The 19,507-nt window shown below is 41.9% G+C and overlaps 1 protein-coding gene across 6 annotated transcripts in view; it reads right to left on the bottom strand.

The window, feature by feature from the left end:
• The window catches only part of CRIM1 (cysteine rich transmembrane BMP regulator 1), a 300,395-nt gene that overhangs the window by 30,086 nt on the left and 250,802 nt on the right, over positions 1–19,507 (bottom strand). For 4 of the 6 annotated variants that reach the window (XM_073338355.1, XM_073338359.1, XM_073338357.1 and 1 more), the window contains one exon: positions 3,962–4,171. The exons of the other annotated variants lie outside the window; for them this stretch is intronic. In XM_073338355.1, coding sequence (XP_073194456.1) covers positions 3,962–4,171 — 210 coding nt within the window. The remainder of the gene's footprint in view (positions 1–3,961; positions 4,172–19,507) is intronic. 6 annotated transcript variants of the gene reach the window in all.

Raw genomic sequence — 19,507 nt, 5'->3', positions numbered from 1 at the left:
ACCGAGTCATCGGTAGTCCATTTTTGGTCACCTGTGAATTGCCTGCTGAGCTGGTCTGCTATGACATTCTGTATACCTAGCCGATTAAGACCTAGTGGTGTGATTTGGTAACAAATGCACGTGTTCCCGAGGCTAAAAGTTTCTTCACAAAGGTGGGGGATGATCATGCACCTGCCTGTCTGCTGACATAAAACAATGCTATTGTGTTGTTTGTCATTACCTGAACTATTAGCCCACCTAGCATGGGAAGAAATGCTGTACATGTTAGACAAACAGCTCTGAGCTCTAGGATGTTTATGTGCGGAAGTCTCTTTGTGAGTCCAGAGATCTTAGGCTTGTGAGTGTCTAGGTGAGCTCCCCAATCAAGCATGTAGGAATTGGTCACCAGCATCTTGGTAGGCAGAGGTGGAGAAAAGGTCAAAGACCTTGATAGTGGGTCCTTCCACCAATTTAGTGATGAGAGGACTTCTTGAGTGAACTGCACTCTCATGTGCATGTGATGTTTGCTGGGAAGATACATTGATTTCAACCACCCTTGCATGGAGAGTAGATGAAGTCTGACATGCTGCGTGATGTAATGCACAAGGCCATAAAACCCACAATTCTGAGGGTACATCTACACAGCAAAAAAAGAGCCTTGCAGTGAGTCCCAGAGACCAGGCCAATTGACTCGGGCTCGTTGGGTTTGGACTGTTGGGTTAACAACAGCAGTGTATGCACTGGGCTCTCAATTATGGCATCAAACTTACTGCTCTAAGGTGGACACAAGATGTGTAGTAGAGGAGAAAAAAGCTGAAGGCCTTCTGCATTGCAACCTCTGCTTCTTCCTTGGTGACTCCGAGGATCTTTGTGGGTTGTAATAACAGTGGAGGGCCTTTGTCTAGAGTAGCTTTGTGACCTGGCCTGCTTTCTCCTAGGGGCTGTCACATGGACTCCCAAAGAATGGAGTCTCTCTCTGATTTTTAAGAGAGCTCAGGGCTTCCTCAGTTCTTGTGTTGAGCAGTCAGAGACTTCAAATCCAAGATCCTCAATTGCTCCCTGAACCTCCTTCGGTATTACTGAATATTGTAGCCATGAAGCCCTGCAAGTGGCAATGGGGGTAGCCACTGACCATGCTCTTGTGTAAAACACCTCTAATGCCACCTCAGTGATGGATGAGCTACCAACTGTCCCTCAGGTACCACAGACTTCAATTCCTCCCTGTGTTCTTGAGGGAGTTTCTCGATAAATTGTGACACCTTGTTCCATTAAAGTAACCACACGTTGACAGGAGCAGCTAGTAATTTGCAGTGCGCATCTGCAGGCTTGCTAATGGGCAATTTTTCCTGCCAAAGAAACTATTTTTTTATTTTTGATTTTTTGAGTAATTTTATGGGGTGGTCCTGGAATTTTGGACCTTTCATGCACTCAGGAACTTGATGAGTGTGAAAATATTCAAACCCATTGGAAGGGACTTGGGTACCACAGATGCTAGGGTATGCCATGTATTTGCCTGGTTCTAAAAGGACTTGGTTATTGGGCACAGCAGAATGTCCAGTAAATAGTGCAGGAAAAATCGCACAACTCCACAGGAATTTCTAAAATGTGCGCCATGGAACGGCTCAGTGGGAGAGAAGGGCTCTACTGTCTGGTCTGCTGAGGAAGAGGAGATTGCTGCTGGGATAGGATGCACTTCAGTCAGCATGTAATTCCTCTTCACTTTCCTTTTCTTCCTGGCACACAGTGCAAGTGTGTACCAGCTACCTCTCTTAAGCCAAGCTATGAAGTTTCATAGGAGAGGGAGAGCGAACCCTAATGAGGGAAGGGGGTCACTAGAGGCAGGCTTCCTCACTGGATGCATACCCCAAGTGGCTCACAAGAGCCAATATTGCATACGGTAGGGGTAAGAGGCTGGGGTCGTGGATGCCAAGGTGAATATTCTCCCTGAGATCCCAGAGGTCTGCATTTGCAGTGATAGCTTGTAGATTCCCTGTATGTCAAATAGGGGTCTTATGTATAGGAACAAGGTGGGTGAGTAGGAGGTGCTCCCCTACTGTGCTCTGAAGGGAAGGAAGAAAATGAATACACCTCCTCTAACAGTGGGACTTCCCTATCTGGAGTTCTAGGGATGACTTTGAGTCTTCCCCCAGCACTGGAGCTGAAGAGCTTACTGGTACCACAACAACTGTGCTAGCTGGTCCTGAGAAACAGGACACTAACAGCTGAGGAGAAGAATGGTGATTCAGGCTGCACTGTGACCATAAGATTGCTCAGTAATGGACAGAACTTCAGTGCTGAAAAAGTTGATGCTGGGAGCATCTGCACTGCAAAGATCAGCACCAGAGTAATGGGCACGGAGGTCATTTGCATCACGTGCACCAATCTCAGTTTCAAGAAAGCAGTATCAGGTGAAGTACAGGCTACTTCCTGAGACAGTAGTGTGTGCTTGTGACCATATTTGGTCAGGGTATCAGAGGGACCTGGTATGGATTGCGACCTAGCCTTTGGCTGAATATTCTGAGGTGATATATGTCTTGATTTCACTAGGTTCCAGGGAGGGCAACATAGGTCTGTGGTACCTGAGGGAATGATGTTCCGTCCTATCACTTTCAAATCACTGGTGAAGATGAACTGAGCTGTTTTACTAGCCTCAGTCGATGGAGGTTTAGGTCTCTTCAATGAGTGAGCAATGGGAGCTCAAGCTGAGACACAGCTTACTGGAGTATTGATTGATGATGCCTATTTATACCTGGTAGGCCCCTTTTTCTGCAGTTCTGAGGAGGCTCTCGAGAGCACTCTAGAAAAAGAATTTTAAGACAGGCCTCTCTCATTTTCTGTGTCCTCTTGGAGAGGGAGTGACAGAATGAGCTTTCATCAGGGCTATGCATCTCTTCAGGGCACAAAAGGCTTCTTGAGTATTAGCAGAATACCCATCAGAGCGGGGATGAGTTTAGAGCCCTGGGGACTTTGCTTCAGTCATAGAAGCTAAATCCCAGTACTGGGTAAGTCCCTAATACTAACATAAGCTTTAACTAAACATTGTTTTAACTAATTTTAAGATACTAACTTAAATATTAATTTCCACACCTGTTTTGTTTCATTTTTGTTTTATCTTACAATAAAGTAAATTACCTGAATCCTTTTTATTACTTATTTTCTACCGATTTAGCATTTTATTACTATAAATATCATTATTACAACTTTGACGTTTACTATGCAATGCCACCTACCATCCAGTAACTCAGATATTAATGATATATTAATATCTATTAAGGTAATAATTATTGCTTATTATATAAAACAGCCTCCTGTGAGCAATTTCATTGAGACTAAAAATGAAATAGTTTTATACTAAGTTAGATGGTGGCTACAAGTAAAGATCTTTCAAGTACTTTTAATGTGTATATTCTGTTATAATTAAAAACACAGTAATTCTTCATTATTTGCACTTAGCCTTCCTACCCAAAAAGAGAACTCAATAATCTTCCATTACAGGAGCAAACATTTCTGTTCTGCAACATGCAATGAGAATATTCAATTAATCAAGAAATCTGATTGAATGAATATTCCCATCAGACCCACTGAAACACTGGCATCAATAGGTGACCATTAATGAAATCTCATTCTTAACTCAATAAAAATGATGAGTATTTTGTAATAGCTTATCAAATGATATTCATATGACATCACAGCTAATAAACTGGAATCATAATATTTTAGAATTGCAACACTTTGTACAAATATTAATGAATTAAGCCTCACAACAGCCATGTGAAATAAGTATTCACACCTTTATTTTACAGCTGGGGAAACTGAACCATAGAAAACATAACAAAAGTCACCCAAGTTAGTTTCTGGTATAGCTGGGCAACAAAACCTGGTCTCTTGACTTGTATTTGTGCTTTAACTTTGGGTGAGGAAATTTTGCACACAAGTGGGAGCAGGGTTGATTTATTATATAATGTAGAATACAACATTTTACCTGGACATAACGGACAACATTGTCCTGGATGTATGGTAGGATTGCCACAATTAGGCACAGGGCAGGTGATCAAGGCACACATCTCCCGTCCATTGTGACAATAACATTCTCGGCAACCATCATGCCAGCTCTCCTCTTTCTCATGACGACGCCCATCCATTGACAGGCAAGAGCCTGTTTTAACTGGTGGCATAACAGAATCTGGTATCTCTGCATAAAATGATCAGAAAATACGTGCCCTGGTGAGACACTTGCTTAGAAAAAAAATAGTGCATACCTTCATTAGATTTGTTTTTAGAGGGTTTATTTTTTTAATTATTATTATTAGCTATTCTCTTTCTTTCTTTCACCTAGACTTAGAAATAGGGTCAGCCTCACGAGCACTTGAAACAAGCTTCTGCATGGTGTACCAAGGTGAAATGATCATGTATGCTGTGGTTAGATGCATCTTCCACAAGAAAGCCAGTATTCACTTCCATTTACTCATAATGCACTGGTCATAAATCACATAGAAACTGAATTTTGGTTTGGCATGTCAATACTGATAAAAACAACTTCGCACACCCTTATGACCAGGAGACAATGTGCTTTGCTTGGAATATCTTTATAGTCGGATTGCAATGGGTTGGTGGTCACTTGCTCGGGCTTCCGAGGTAGGCATCTATTGCTGCTCATACAGCAGTGACAACAAATATAAGATTACACAAGCAGTGTGAGGGCAATATCACAGAGCAATGCTCAAAAGGTTAAATTAATCCCTGGTGTAACTCCATTAATTTAAATGAAGTTACATCAGAGATGAGTCTGGTCCATTTCTGCATTCTGAGCTACTGGGTTGACCCCCTAAACTCTCAGCCTCTACCCTCCCGTTAGGAGGAGGGAAGTGAGCACAAGACCATCACATCAGAGACACCACTCTCTTCCAGTACCTCCAGGGATGAAAAGGGAAGATCTTCAGCTTCCCTTCTTCTGGTCTATAGCAGGGGTGGCCAAACCATGCGCTCTTTTACCATTGAAGTGCGGCTCGCAAGCCGCCTCTGCTCCCCTCCCCCGTTCTATACCTACCAGACTTGGGGGTGGGGGAGAGGGGTAAACTCAGGTTCTCTGCCTTGTAGTGTGCTGGTGGGGTAGGAGCTTCTGTCCAGTGGGGAGGAGGGTCTCGGGGCTTCAGCCCTGCGGGGTGCACCTGCCAGGGCTCAGGGCTTCAGCAGCAGAGGGGCTGAAACCCCGAGCCCCGGCAGGTGTGCTCTGGCTCTCGAACTTCTGAAGACCATCGTATGCAGCTCGGAGGGCATGTAAGTTTTGGCCACCCCTGGTCTATAGGAAGATATGATTCCAAAGCACTTTCACAGGAGCTGGGGACTGGGTCCGCCATTCTCCTCAGAGATAGAAGAGAAACAGTTAAAGAATCCTGGCATACTTCCTTTCCCCTCAAGACTCTAGTCTCCCCAAAGTACCACCTGTCTCCTTTCTCCACTGTAGTATGCTGACACTCAGTAAAGTGAGTAACATAGGGTGGAAGCAGGGGAACCAACAGGGGTAAAGAGAATAAAGAGGAAGTGTAGAAAAAGAGGGAGAGACTGAGTGGAGGATTGAGTGACTGAAGAAAACCTTGGAGAGGAGGAAGGAAAAAAGGAAGAGGGGTAAGGGAAAGGAGAGCTGGCATAAAAGAATGAAAGAGAAGGATTAATAAACATTAAAGGAGAAAATGGCTGTAGGAAAACACTTCATCTCCACCCTTTTTCTTGATGGAGCAAATGGTATGACAGGCTAAGTAATACAGCGAAAATTAAAAATGAAGGCAGGAAGAAAAGCAATGGCAGAAAACAAGCAAATTTATTAGCAGAAAATGTAATATAAAATGTTACAAGGAATATAATTTCCTATACATTATGTGAATTCATGGTAGTGGATAAAGTGACATGAGAAGTATTTCCATGAAAGAGGTATGACCTTACATACTTTACAAGTGATAGGCTGAAAAGAAGCCACAAGAGACTTATGACGGGTCATGCTAGTGAATGAAAATATCTCACATAGCACTGCCCGATACCATGAATCTGTTTTATATTTATTTGGGTTGTTTTGGTTATTACAATATGTGATTTATTTTGAAGAGAGTTAGTAAATGTTGAAAATTGTTTTGTTCCTGGATTGTGCTGACTGGTGAGTAATAAAAGCAACACAAACTGTCGTAGTCTCAGTTAGTGGATTGGGTAACTCTTTTTTGACCTGGCTTCTGTGGCCAGCATAGATAGGGATGGCAGAGACTGGTTCATGACATTTGATGTTGTAGAAGGATTCAGATTCTGGGTTGGTTGGGTCTATGGATTTTTAAAAAATAAGTGGTTATGGTTGGAGTTCTATGACTGGCTTTGGGCTGAGATTTCTGTGATCTGACTTGCTTTCAGGTTCTACTGCTGTAACACATGTTGTTTGCATGAGAAATTATGTGCGTTAAATAACTGTTATTTTGGTAATCTCTTGCCTAAAGTGATAGCTGCAATTTCTGTGTATTTCTTGTAGTTTGTTTTCAGTGTTTTTTCTGCTTATAATAAAATAAAATGGAGAGGAGCGTGAAAAGGAATGCTGGATTTTCCCTTTTTTTTTTTTCCCTTTGGTAGCAACTGTCCTTTTTTGATAACATCGAGAGCAGTAATTCCCAAACTGTGGTGCATGTACCACTGGTGGTATGTACATCACAAACATGGTAAGTAAATTGGTTTGAAGTACATTATCAGAATAAGAATTCACTGTATCTACACACTTAAAGTAGTACAGCAAGTAGTTTTCAGATTTAGAGGTCATATGCTAGATCCACTGACCCATAATGTGACAGGGAAGTGAGATATTTCGAAATAAGGAAGTCGTGCATATACCACGCGGTGATACCTTGAAAGGTATACTGACATGTGAAGACCTTGGATGTATAATCCTCCCACAAGAAATTATTTTGGAAATACCTGACACCTGATGCAATCTGGTATACTCCAAATGTGAGCTCCAGTCATAGCTAGTGGTGGTGATTTAGCATTCTACTTAAACTCTGTGACTGAAGGCCAAAAAGGACGATTAGATTATCCAGTTTGGTCTCTTGTACATCACAGGCAACTAACAGCACCCAGCACCAGCACACTAAACCCAACAACCAAAATGAGACCAAAGTATTACAATCCATAGAAGACTAGCAGAGAATAGGAAGGACAAAGGTGCACCAGTATTCCAGGCCCCTACAATGGGAGGGAATTGATTAAATGAGATAGATATACCCACATAATCCTGGCACATGACCCACACCAGCATGCTGCAGAGGAAAGTGAAAAAATCCCAGTCACTGCCAATCTGACCGAGGGGAAAATTCCTTCTCAGTCTCACATATGGCAATCAGTTAGACTCTAAGCATGTGAGCAAGAAACAGCCAAACACGCACCTGACAGAGAGAATGCTCACTGCCACCTCAGTGCCCTGGTTCTCCCCGCCTAACGTCCCATCTTCAGCTGTGGCCATCCCTGAAGCTTCAGAGAAAGGATATAAAAGAAACCCTCCCAGTTTCCCATACAGTGGGGGTGGTGGGAAATCCCTTCCTGACCCCTGCTGGTGGCCGGATGAAACCTGAAGCATGAGCTTTAGGAACATAAGACATAAACCAGAACCAAGACTGTTGAGCCCTGTCCACTACCACCATAAGCAACTGCATCATACTATTGCACTCATAGGTTTGTACAGCTTTCTCTTAAAACTAATTAAGTTGTTTGTCCCCACAACTCCTATCGGGAGCCTGTTCTAGAACATCACTCCTCTGATGGTTAGAAACCTTCTTCCAATTTCCAGCCTGAATTTGTTCATGGACAGTTTATATCCATTTGTTCTTGTACCAACACTGTCCTTTAGTTTGAAGATCTCTTCACCTTTCCTGGCATTTACCTTTCATCTTTCTTGGCATATATTTATAAACAGCAATCATCTCCCCTCTCAGCTTTTATTTTGCTAGACTAACCAAACCAATCTCTTTTAGTCTCATAAAATAGGCCCTCCATTCCCATGATCATCCTAGAAGTACTTCTCTGCACCTGTTCCAGTCTGAATTCATCTTTCTAAAACATGGGTGATCAGAATTGTACACAATATTCCAAATGAGGTCTTATCAATGCCTTGTACAATGGCATTCATAGTCCTCTCTCTCTACTGGAAATGCCTTGATTGAATCATCCTAGAATCACATTTTCCTTTTTACCAGCAGCATTGGATTGGTGTCTCAGTCTTCCTGTGATCAAGCCACAAAGCCAGGTCTCTCCCTTCCTCTGTCACTTCCAACTGATGAGCTGCCAACCCTCCCTTCAGTTTTTGTGCAGAATTTCAACAAGTGCTCCTGAGAGCCCCCTCCCGAACATACTAATGATTGGCAGTTCCAGCTACACATGGACCCCAAGTTACTTAATCACACGACACTTGTAATCACTTCTCAGCTGTGGCTGTGTGTTTAATTCCAGGTGAAGTTCAAGCTGCTGATAATAATTCAACCAAGTACTTAAGCATGTGTTTAAGTGCATTCCTATTCCACAAAGCATTTAACCATGTGCCTACAATTAACATATACGTACATATATGTCGGAATTGCGGCCTATAGCTCTGAATGGCACAAGACCCAATTATTCTGCAGAGCTGATCAAATAACTGATTTTTCAGTTTAGTCAATGAACCTAAAAATCCTAAGAATTTCATTTTGGGTCTTTGTGTTTTTTCCTGCTGAAATGAAAAATTGACATGTCACCTCCCCCCTTCCCAAGGCAAATGCAGCGTTTTGTTGGCCCGAAATGAATTTTTTTCATTTTTTCCTTATGTTTTCAGGGTTTTCTTTACCCTTTTTCATTTTTCTTTAAACAAAATCTAGCTAAAATTTTGAAACAAAACATTTTCAAATTAAAAGTTACAACATTTTTTGTTTAAAAAGTCAAAAAAGTGTTTTGACTATTTTATTAGTCAAGTTTACCTAAACAGAGGGACAGAAAAGAGAATGAGTAAGTAAGCATCAGAGGGGAAAAATAACAAGTGTATGATGGGAAGAAAAGAGTGGGAAGGGGAAATTTAGGAAAAGAGAAGGAAGGAAAATGATCAGAAACAAGGAAAGAGAGAGAACATGGGTAAGACATTAAAGAACACAACACAGGGAAAAGTGCAAGGGAAATTTTACCTATAGAGTAATCAGCCTAGGGAAAAACAGATGCTGAAAGTTATGGAAGAATACACATAGACGAAAAATAATGACTGGAGGGAAACAGAAGAAATAATAAAAACAAGGAAGATACAGAAGGTTAATGAAAATATTTTAAATAGATAATACTTAACGACATATTCCTTAATTAAAAGCACATTTGATTTTTGTGGTGAAACAAGGACTCTGTGGGGAAAACAGTTGCTCTCGGATGTCTGTGTTGGTGAAAAAATAGAGGAGTGTACGCATACACTTCTAATCTCTTATCCTGGACCATTCAGATCTTTGCTGTAGCCCCAATTCCAGGCAAGGAAAACGGGAATTCATCAACAGACATTGGTTCAATAAAAGATATTACCTCACCCACCTTGCCTCTCTAATATCCTGGGACTACCACAGCTACAACTATATTAAAAAGGATAGACCGATAAAGGAAAAATGGACATCGGATAGTTGAACTGGCTTGAAAGAAGAGAGCTAACCGTTTCTCTTCATCTCTTAGATTTGCCCAAAGTTAGACATTCCTCCAAAACTTTATTTTGGACTACAGGTAAGGGGAGGACGCTGTTGATATTTGGGTTTGTTTTACAATAGCCCAATAGCCGATATAATAAAATGAGTTTAAATCTCACCAAAGCAATTGAGTCCTTTACTGAACCAACCACCACTCTGGGCTTGTCTTCAGTACACTGTTGGCACATGCTATAATGCAAGTTTTGCCCATAAATTGATTCCCATCCACACACACAATTCTCTGGCTTGAGTTAAGTGGTGTTTTAAATATTCTAGGGATATAAATAGCGGTTAAAAAAAGTAACCATGTAACCAATTAAAATTTTATCGGTTACATGTGACACGTTTTACTTCATATTCTTTATGAAAGTATGCTTATGATATGAATATGACATAACTGAGATATACTTTATGCAAGATGGCTTATGTAAGATACCATTGGAAAAGTTATGATTTATTGAATGTGATTATCCAATTTGTATGCCTGTATCATTTCTGTATCTGCAGTTAGGGATATTAACTATGTACCTGTATTTCAAATGTGTTAATTTGGGTGTCTCCACCAACCAGCACTTCAGGTACAACAATGGAAAAGCCAGACAGGCCTCATGGGCCATTAGCAGAAACAATGGACTGTGAAAGAGCTTAGGCTTCTTGTGGACTCTGGAGACAGTTTAGGAGCAATGGCTGCCACAGCCATGAAGAGACATGGGTCCGAGTCACCTGGTACTGGATACCCTCCTCCCCTTTTGGAATGCCAGTGGTTTTCCACTAGAAGACAAAGGGTTCCCGCCTTCACAAGAGCTATATAAGGCAGGGGAGTGACATCATCATGGTCCTCCTCTGCCTCCCCACCCAAAGAGACACAAAAAACACTTGGAAGCAAAAACTAAACTAAGGGGGAAAGGACAGAACCCAAGCTGGAAGGGCACCTACCTTGTAAGTAATAATACCTGAGGTCTCAAGAGGGAGACCAGTGCAGCTGTCTTTCAAGACCTTCTGTAATCTGCCTGCAACAATATCTAGGATGAGAAATTCGATTTGTAACCAATTTCTTTAATGAACCTATCTTAGTTTGAGTGTTTGGTTTCATTTGCTTAGTAATCTGCTTTGTTCTGTCTGTTATCTCTTATTTTCACTTAAAATACACCTTTATTAAGTGTAGTTAATACACTTACTTCTTGTTTATAATAAAACTCAGTTTATGCAATTTCTAACTGGGTGGGCAAGAAGTGTGCACACCTCTCTTCACATTGAGGAAGAGGGCGGATTTTTATGAGCTTGCGCTGTGCAGATTTTTCTATATGTATATATTTTTCTATATAGATTTTCTAATAATACAAGACAGTATTATTTTGGGTTTATCTCCCAAAAAGGGGTGTGCATGGGACTGCTGGGGGAGTCCTCTCACACAGAGCTGACGTCAGTCTGTCTGCAGCGGGGTGTGGCCCTACCTGTGTGTGTGTGTGCGTGCGCTGCAAGAGGCCGGAGAGCCTAATTCAGCAAAGTACGGAGAAGGAACCCAGGCTGATTGAGCAGGAGAGGCTTAGTTAAACCCCACAACATCAGGTGGCATCCCAGAAGGGGGGGGGGGGGGGGTCTAACCTGTCACAACATGGTTAAATGTTTAACTGGGGAACTAGGGGTGCTGCAGCACCCCCCACGTTTTATGCAGGGCCCCTGCTGCTGGCCCCCGCACCCAGGGACCCCCCCCCCCCACACACACAGGGCAGCAGAGGACTCAGACCCGGCAGTGGAGTTAATCATTAACTGAAACCAGTAAGACTGATGCTTATCGGTTAACCAGTTAAACTTTTACGTCCCTAAAAGCTTCATGTACCTAGCTTGTCAGGGGGTGTGGGCTGATGCTCCAATGCTGCTGATGTTGGAGATAGGAATACCCTGAGGATGCAGCAGCTAAAATTATAACTCACCAGCTGCTAATGCAATCACTCCATGTAGCTCCAGTGTGGTCATTCACTCTCTCTTGAGCTAGGCTAGCTCTAGTGTACTTACTGTTGCAGTGAAGACAACTCTTCTGAGTGGTCTGTCATATCAAACTCAAATCTATATAACTACTTCTCCTTGTACATTGCTGCATCTCAGTAATGACTGCTGAGAACTGTAGTAAATTTATTTTGATTTACAGTATATTTACAATTGGATCCTTACAGATTATATATCACAAATTTTTGTATGATGTACTGCCGTGCATTTTTAACTTTTTTTTTGCCAAATTATTAAAATTTTGAGTAACCCCTCCAGAAAATAAAACTTTAAAAATCCCATTGAATCTTGCTGCAAATTTGCTGGCACACTTCTGGGATAACTGTAACCCCCAGCTCACTATAGCTCACAATTACACCAAAACCTGTTCTAGTGTCCTATAAATCCACACCTGTGATATCTGCATCACACTTTAAAATGCACAGTAACTTCTTTATTGTGTTTAAGTCATTTAGCTTCTTTGCAGGTAACAGGACTGAAATTATTACCCCAACATGTTCCCTTCCTCAAACTTACACTTAATTACTCAAATTTACTCTTAAGAAATTAAAGCATCTTTTGCTTGGAATCCAACAGATCTTTAGATGGGTACATGGCTATATTTACCCTGGCTCTGTGTACAGTTTTGGGATTGCTTTAGTTGAGCAATGTTGTCTGGTGAACCCTTTTATCCAGGTATAGTAATTTGCAATATGTATGGAAGCCAGAGGCTTCAACAGGAAGAAAATGGACACAAATCTAGAGTAATCATAGCAGCAATGGCAGGAGTAATTTGCTTTGTATAAGGGTAGATTGGAACAAGCTTCCTTTCCCTTGTTATCAATTGCTGAGTTAACTGCTATCTGGCTTTGGAGATAAAGGCAACATATTTTGTTGAATGACACACTATAGGGCTGTCAGTTAGCTTGGGGTGCCTGGGTAATAAATAGTACCATAAGATATAGTAAAAAGAACAGGAGGACTTGTGGCACCTTAGAGACTAACAAATTTATTTGAGCATAAGCTATCGTGAGCTACAGCTCACTTCATCGGATGCATTCAGTGGAAAATACAGTGGGGAGATTTATATACATAGAGAACATGAAACAATGGATGTTACCATACACACTGTAACGAGAGTGATCACTTAAGGTGAGCTATTACCAGCAGTAGGGGGGGAGGGACACACAACAACGACACCTTTTGTAGTGATAATCAATACAAACAGATGGACATCATACCAAAAGGACTGAAGGTAAAAAATCCATTACAATCTACATACCACACAGACTATGCTGACAGCTTGTGCCACACCCTCTCAAAGAAACTGCGGAACCACCTGATCAACATTCTCTACAGCAAACAGGGAAAGATTAAGAATGAGCTCTCAAAACTGGATACTCTCATAAAAAACCAACCTTCCAGACAAACTTCCTCGTGGCTGGACTTTACAAAAACTAGACAAGCCATTTACAACACACACTTTGCTTCTCTACAAAAGAAAAAGGACACTAAACTATACATGCCACAAGGGGCCACAACAGTGGTTCCCTTAACCCACCCAGCAACATTGTTAATCTATCCAACTATACTCTTAGCCCAGCAGAAGAATCTGTCCTATCTCGGGGCCTCTCCTTCTGCCCTTCCACCCCCACAAGCATGATACAGTTCTGTGGTGACCTAGAATCCTATTTTCGACGTCTCCGACACAAGGAATATTTCCAACACACCTCTGAACAACATACTAACACACAGAGACCTTCCTACCAAGACTACAAAAAGAAGGATTCTGGGTGGACTCCTCCTGAAGGTCAAAACAACAGACTGGACTTCTACATAGAGTGCTTCCGCTGATGTGCACGGGCTGAAATTGTGGAAAAGCAGCATCACTTGCCCATAACCTCAGCCGTGCAGAACACAATGCCACCCACAGCCTCAGAAACAACTCTGACATCATAATCAAAAAGGCTGACAACGGAGGTGCTGTCGTCATCATGAATAGGTCGGAATATGAACAAGAGGCTGCTCGGCAGCTCTCCAACACCACTTTCTACAGGTCATTACCCTCTGATCCCACTGAGGTTACCAAAAGAAACTACAGCATTTGCTCAAGAAACTCCCTGAAAAAGCACAAGATCAAATCTGCACAGACACACCCCTGGAACCCCGACCTGGGGTATTCTATCTGCTACCCAAGATCCATAAACCTGGAAATCCTGGATGCCCCATCATCTCAGGCATTGCCACCCTGACAGCAGGATTGTCTGGCTATGTAGACTCCCTCCTCAGGCCCTATGCTACCAGCACTCCCAGCTATCTTCGAGACACCACTGACTTCCTGAGGAAACTACAATCCACCGGTGATCTTCCTGAAAACACCATCCTGGCCACTACGGATGTAGAAGCCCTCTACACCATCATTCCACACAAAGATGGACTACAAACCATCAGGAACAGTATCCCCGATAATGTCACAGCAAACCTGGTGGCTGAACTTTGTGACTTTTTCCTCACCCATAACTATTTCACATTTGGGGACAATGTATGCCTTCAAATCAGAACGCCACTAGCCATCACCTTCAGCCCCCAACTAAAACCTCTCCAACGCATCATCTTGGGAGACAGGCCGGTCCTTGCTTACAGACAGCCCCCCAATCTGAAGCAAATACTCACCAGCAACCACACACCACACAACAGAACCACTAACCCAGGAACCTATCCTTGCAACAAAGCCAGCTGCCAACTGTGTCCACATATCTATTCAGGGGACACCATCATAGGGCCTAATCACATCAGCCACACTGTCAGAGGCTTGTTCACCTGCACATCTACCAATGTGATATATGCCATCCTGTGCCAGCAATGTCCCTCTGCCATGTACATGGGTCAAAGTGGACAGTCTCTATGTAAAAAAATAAATGGACACAAATCAGACGTCAAGAATTATAACATTCAAAAACCAGTTGGAGAACACTTCAATCTCTTTGGTCACTCGATTACAGACCTAAAAGTTGCAATTCTTCAACAAAAATCTCCAAAAACAGACTCCAACGAGAGACTGCTGAATTGGAATTAATTTGCAAACTGCATACAATTAACTTAGTCTTGAATAGAGACTGGGAGTGGATGGGTCATTACACAAAGTGAAACTATTTCCCCATGTTTATTCTCCCCCTCCACCCTAACTGTTCCTCAGACTTTCTTGTCAACTGCTGGAAATGGCCCACCTTGATTATCACTACAAAAGGTCCCCCACTCTCCTGCTGGTAATAGCTCACCTTAAGTGATCACTCTCGTTACAGTGTGTATGGTAACACCCATTGTTTCATGTTCTCTATGTATATAAATCTCCCCACTGTATTTTCCACTGAATGCATCCGATGAAGTGAGCTGTAGCTCACGATAGCTTATGCTCAAATAAATTTGTTAGTCTCTAAGGTGCCACTAGTACTCTTCTTTTTGCGAATACAGACTAACATGGCTGCTACCCTGAAATCTGTCATAAGATATAGTGTCAGTGACACTACATCTGCTCTGAGGCTTCAGTAGGCATCCTCCAATATGTGCTTGATTGGTAAAGAATGATTTAGTGTATTGGCCAGAAGCACCAACAAACCACTCATTTGCTGTACCATCCCCTGCCCTCCTTTGGAGTAATATATGATTTATACGGACTCAAATAAGAGGACATATAAGCAGAAGTATTAAGGTGGTCTTGCTGTCTCCATCATACTGATTGATGCCTTATTCAAACTGCATATTGCACAACATGGATCAGAATAACTGAAAATCCAAATAGGGCATCTTTCTCCCTTAAAAAAAATGTCTGTTGTGACATTCTTGCTCTAATCAGCCTTTTGCTGTGATATTTTTTATGTCAATAGCTAATACTTCCATCACTAGTTAGCACCATGTAACAAAGTGGGGCAAATACTTTGTCTACATTTTGCCTATCTTTGTCATGAAATTGCTCTAAGTACTACAGGATCATGTTTCATGTGATCTCGGTCTCTGAAAATGGTGAAAATAGACTTCTTTTGCATCCGCACATGCACACACCCCCCCCCCCTCTTCTACAGAAATCTCTTCCGGTGACAGGTGGTTATTTGAAATATATTACATACATTTTTGCATGGTTTTCTCTGAAAAAGGCACATAATAAAAATAGTGAGTGAAATAAGCTCAAGTTTTTCACATCTGTATTTTGTTATTCAATGTCTTGTCTGAAAAAATAGAAAACCAAATAAACATTATGTTTCTTGTATCTATTTTCCCTAACTAGGGATTGCCATTAAACTAGCTATATTGTTAAAGTGATTTAACTCCAAGAAGATCAATAGCAGCAGTATTCTATTTAATGAACTCGGCCACTGAAAGTGAATATGTATTATTCAACTTTTCTGAGTGAACTACACCTATACCCTGATATAACGCGGTCCTCAAGAGCCAAAAAATCTTACCACATTATAGGTGAAACTGCGTTATATCGAACTCGCTTTGACCTCGAGCATTTCTGTTATTAATAATCACTTCCCGCCCCCGGACTAGCCCCTCAGAACCCCTGACCCATCCAAACCCCACCCAGCTCCTTGTCCCCTGACTACCCCCTCCAGAGACCCCCCGCCCCTAACCACCCCTCCCAAGACTCACCCCCTATCTAAGCCCCCTGCTCCTTGTCCCCTGACCGCCCCCTCCAGAGACCCCCCCCGTCCCTAATCACCCCCAGGACCCCACTCCCTACCCAACCCCCCTGCTCCCTCACTGCCCCTACTCCTATCACACCCCTGTCCCCTGACAGGCCCCCCGGGACTCCCACGCCCTATCCTGTTCCCCATCCCCAGAACCTCCGAACCATCCAACTCCCCCTGCTCCCTGTCCCCTGACCGCCTTCCAAGACCTTCTGCCCCTTATCCAACCCCTCCGCTCCAGCCTGGCACCCTTAACACGCCGCTCAGAGCAGCGTGTCAGAGCCAGACATGATGACATGCTGATCTGCCGGAGTGAGCAGCCCCGCCCCCCAGAGTGCTGCTTTACCACGTTATATCTGAATTCGTGTTATATCGGGTCGCGTTATATCGGGGTAGAGGTGTATAATCATACATGAGATGATTATGATCTGCGCATGTAAACTTGCTCTTTTAGCAAAGAAAAAATTACTAGAGTAGAATTCTATGGTAGGTTTTGTTAAAAAAAAAAGAAAGATATAATGACATTCTTTTCAAAATTGTGTGATATCAAGAAAAAACAGCAAATGAAACAGACACTGAATACTCAAGTTATAACCTACAGGACAGTCCATTATTTTGTATTTTAGGCCACTTAACTATTTAACAAGATTAGATCTCATACATGGTAAATAAAAACAGAAAATCTACAATTTCTAGTTCCAGATTTGTGAAGTTGATCATAGGGCTGTTTTTTTAAAGATAAGTCTCCAAGTATCCTGGAATCCTATGCCCTAGGAATTTGTCAGAATTGTACTCCAGAATCTAACTTTTTACAAAGAAAAAAGTTTTAACTCCTATAGTTGTGAAGATAGTTCCCATTTGGAAACCTAAGTTTTAGCTGACGAAGTGTCTACGTGCGTATGCAAGCAGTCAAACAATAACTCTAAAAGACTCCTGATTACCTCAGAGAGGTGTTGACTCTGAGACCTAATGACATCATCTTAAACAATAATAATTAACACTGTTACTCTTTCATGGCCCATCATTTTGGCTTAAACAATCAGCTACACTAATGGTCTTATCTATAATTTTAGATGCATTGGCAGATACAGGAATAGGGACTAGTGGTGCAGCTGGTTGCTGTCAAAGGTTGCTAGGATGGGGAAAAAAGAAATCAAGTCCTCCTCTGTGGCAAAAGCTTGGTGCTCCAAAAAAAAAAAACTCTTGGTGCTCCAAAACCAAAGTGTTTCCCATGCCTACCTTCGAGCCAAAACCCAAACTGTCTCTTACACAGCTGCCAAAGTCTATGAGTATTTCCCAGTACAATGTTTACAGTACAGAGATGCATTACAAATAAAAATCATGTGGCACATTAAACATCTAGGAACAGCATGAAAATGGAATTTAACATAATTAAATAGCACAAGAAATACTTCAATGATTGTTGTTATTCATTTTCCACAGTGAATGCAATAAAACCCTCTATTATTAAATGTACTTGAAGTAGGCACAGGTATTTTAGTCTGCTGCACCGGAGTGCTGAATAATTTAAGCCTAGTTTGCTACAGAGTATGCAGGGCTCCTAATCATCCAAGAAACATGGAATTGGTATCATTTAAAAAAAAAAAAGGAAAATAGGCAAGCAGTTTATCATAGAATCATAGAATATCAGGGTTGGAAGGGACCTCAGGAGGTCATCTAGTCCAACCCCCTGCTCAAAGCAGGACCAATTCCCTACCAACTAAAACTAAGTTTAGAATTCATCTTTTCAAAAACTTGTCTATCATAAGGTGATATGCTCCATTACATAGTGCTTGCTGCCTAGAGTAACGTTACATCACCATGTAAGGATGCTACAAAAGGGTAACAATGGTTAATCCACATGCTACATGGCATAGTACAAGGCCTATAGACCACTCAAGAACTATTGCCTGCCTCACTAAAGGTAGCCTATTAAAAGGGGACATGTTGGACAGAGTTACCCCAGGCTCAAGCTCTATTCTACATTGGCACAGAGAGAGGCTGAGCGTCCTTCTAGGTGTTTGCCATCCCGAATTTCTATGACTCTACTGCATCTGATAATTACAAGAGTCAAAAAAACTTGACATACATGGACATGTTTGCGTTAGAAAATGTAGCTGAACAAGTACACATGAACATATACAGTTGTGTAACTGTACTTCCTTGTTTAAGCAATCTTCATTTAACCAAAAGACCTGATTAACAAAAGAATGGTTTTACTGTGTCTCACCAGGTTGTGCAGGTAGTCTGGGATGCCTGAGATCACAGTTCCTTTAAAGCTAGTTGGCCAACTACCTCCACAATTTCATATAAAATCCTGTTTATCTGAAGATTTCTGATGTCCCCAAGTCCTTTAAATAAATGAGATTGTGCTCAGGACTGGTATAGTATAAGCTATACTTTTACAGCTGAAGGAATGGCCTGGAAGGACATGGGAAATTTAATTGCACAAAGTAGCCTTTATTTAAGTGCTAAAACAGTTTAAACCTATTTAGATATGTAACTCTTGCAGCTGTTACAACGTTAAGACAGTTAATATAAAAGTAAATTTTGTGCACATGTACATCCCCAAGTAAAAACTGCTTTGTGACTAACACTCATATTTCAGGGTTGTGTGAATGCAGCCTGAACAAAAGCTAACAATTGATGAAAAGTACAACTATTTAACACAGTTCGTTAGAGAAGCATGCATACATGCATAGACTCACATGTAGAGCGAGATGCTGGGAGAAAAGTACAGACTGTAGGACATTTACATTTTTACTGTTGACATTTATTTATTAATAATAACTGATAAAGACGCTGTATCAGCATGTGCTGGCCCTCAAGAAAGATCACATGGCCACCAAGGACTGTTCACAGGTTGAGCCCCAGAATGACACTGAGCATTGTAATCTGGGCAGAAGTGCATGCTGGGAAAGGGCTGTAGAAAAGCCCCAGTAATACAGATCAGCAAAGAGGCAAAATTGGCAGTGGTTTTCACTACTGAGGGAGTTTGTAAGGGGGTAGGGAGTCCAGCAGATGGAAGAAAATTTCAGACAGGCCTAAGAGTAGGGATAAGAGACAGGTGAACAGAATGGTAAGCAAGCCACAGCTGACAAAGCAGCTATGCATAAAGCTAAGTAAATTACCCAGATGAGGTAAGAA

This window comes from Lepidochelys kempii, chromosome 3 (assembly GCF_965140285.1).
Source record: "Lepidochelys kempii isolate rLepKem1 chromosome 3, rLepKem1.hap1, whole genome shotgun sequence".
In the NCBI taxonomy this organism is placed as follows: domain Eukaryota; kingdom Metazoa; phylum Chordata; order Testudines; family Cheloniidae; genus Lepidochelys; species Lepidochelys kempii.
This window is presented reverse-complemented; position numbering and strand designations above follow the sequence as displayed.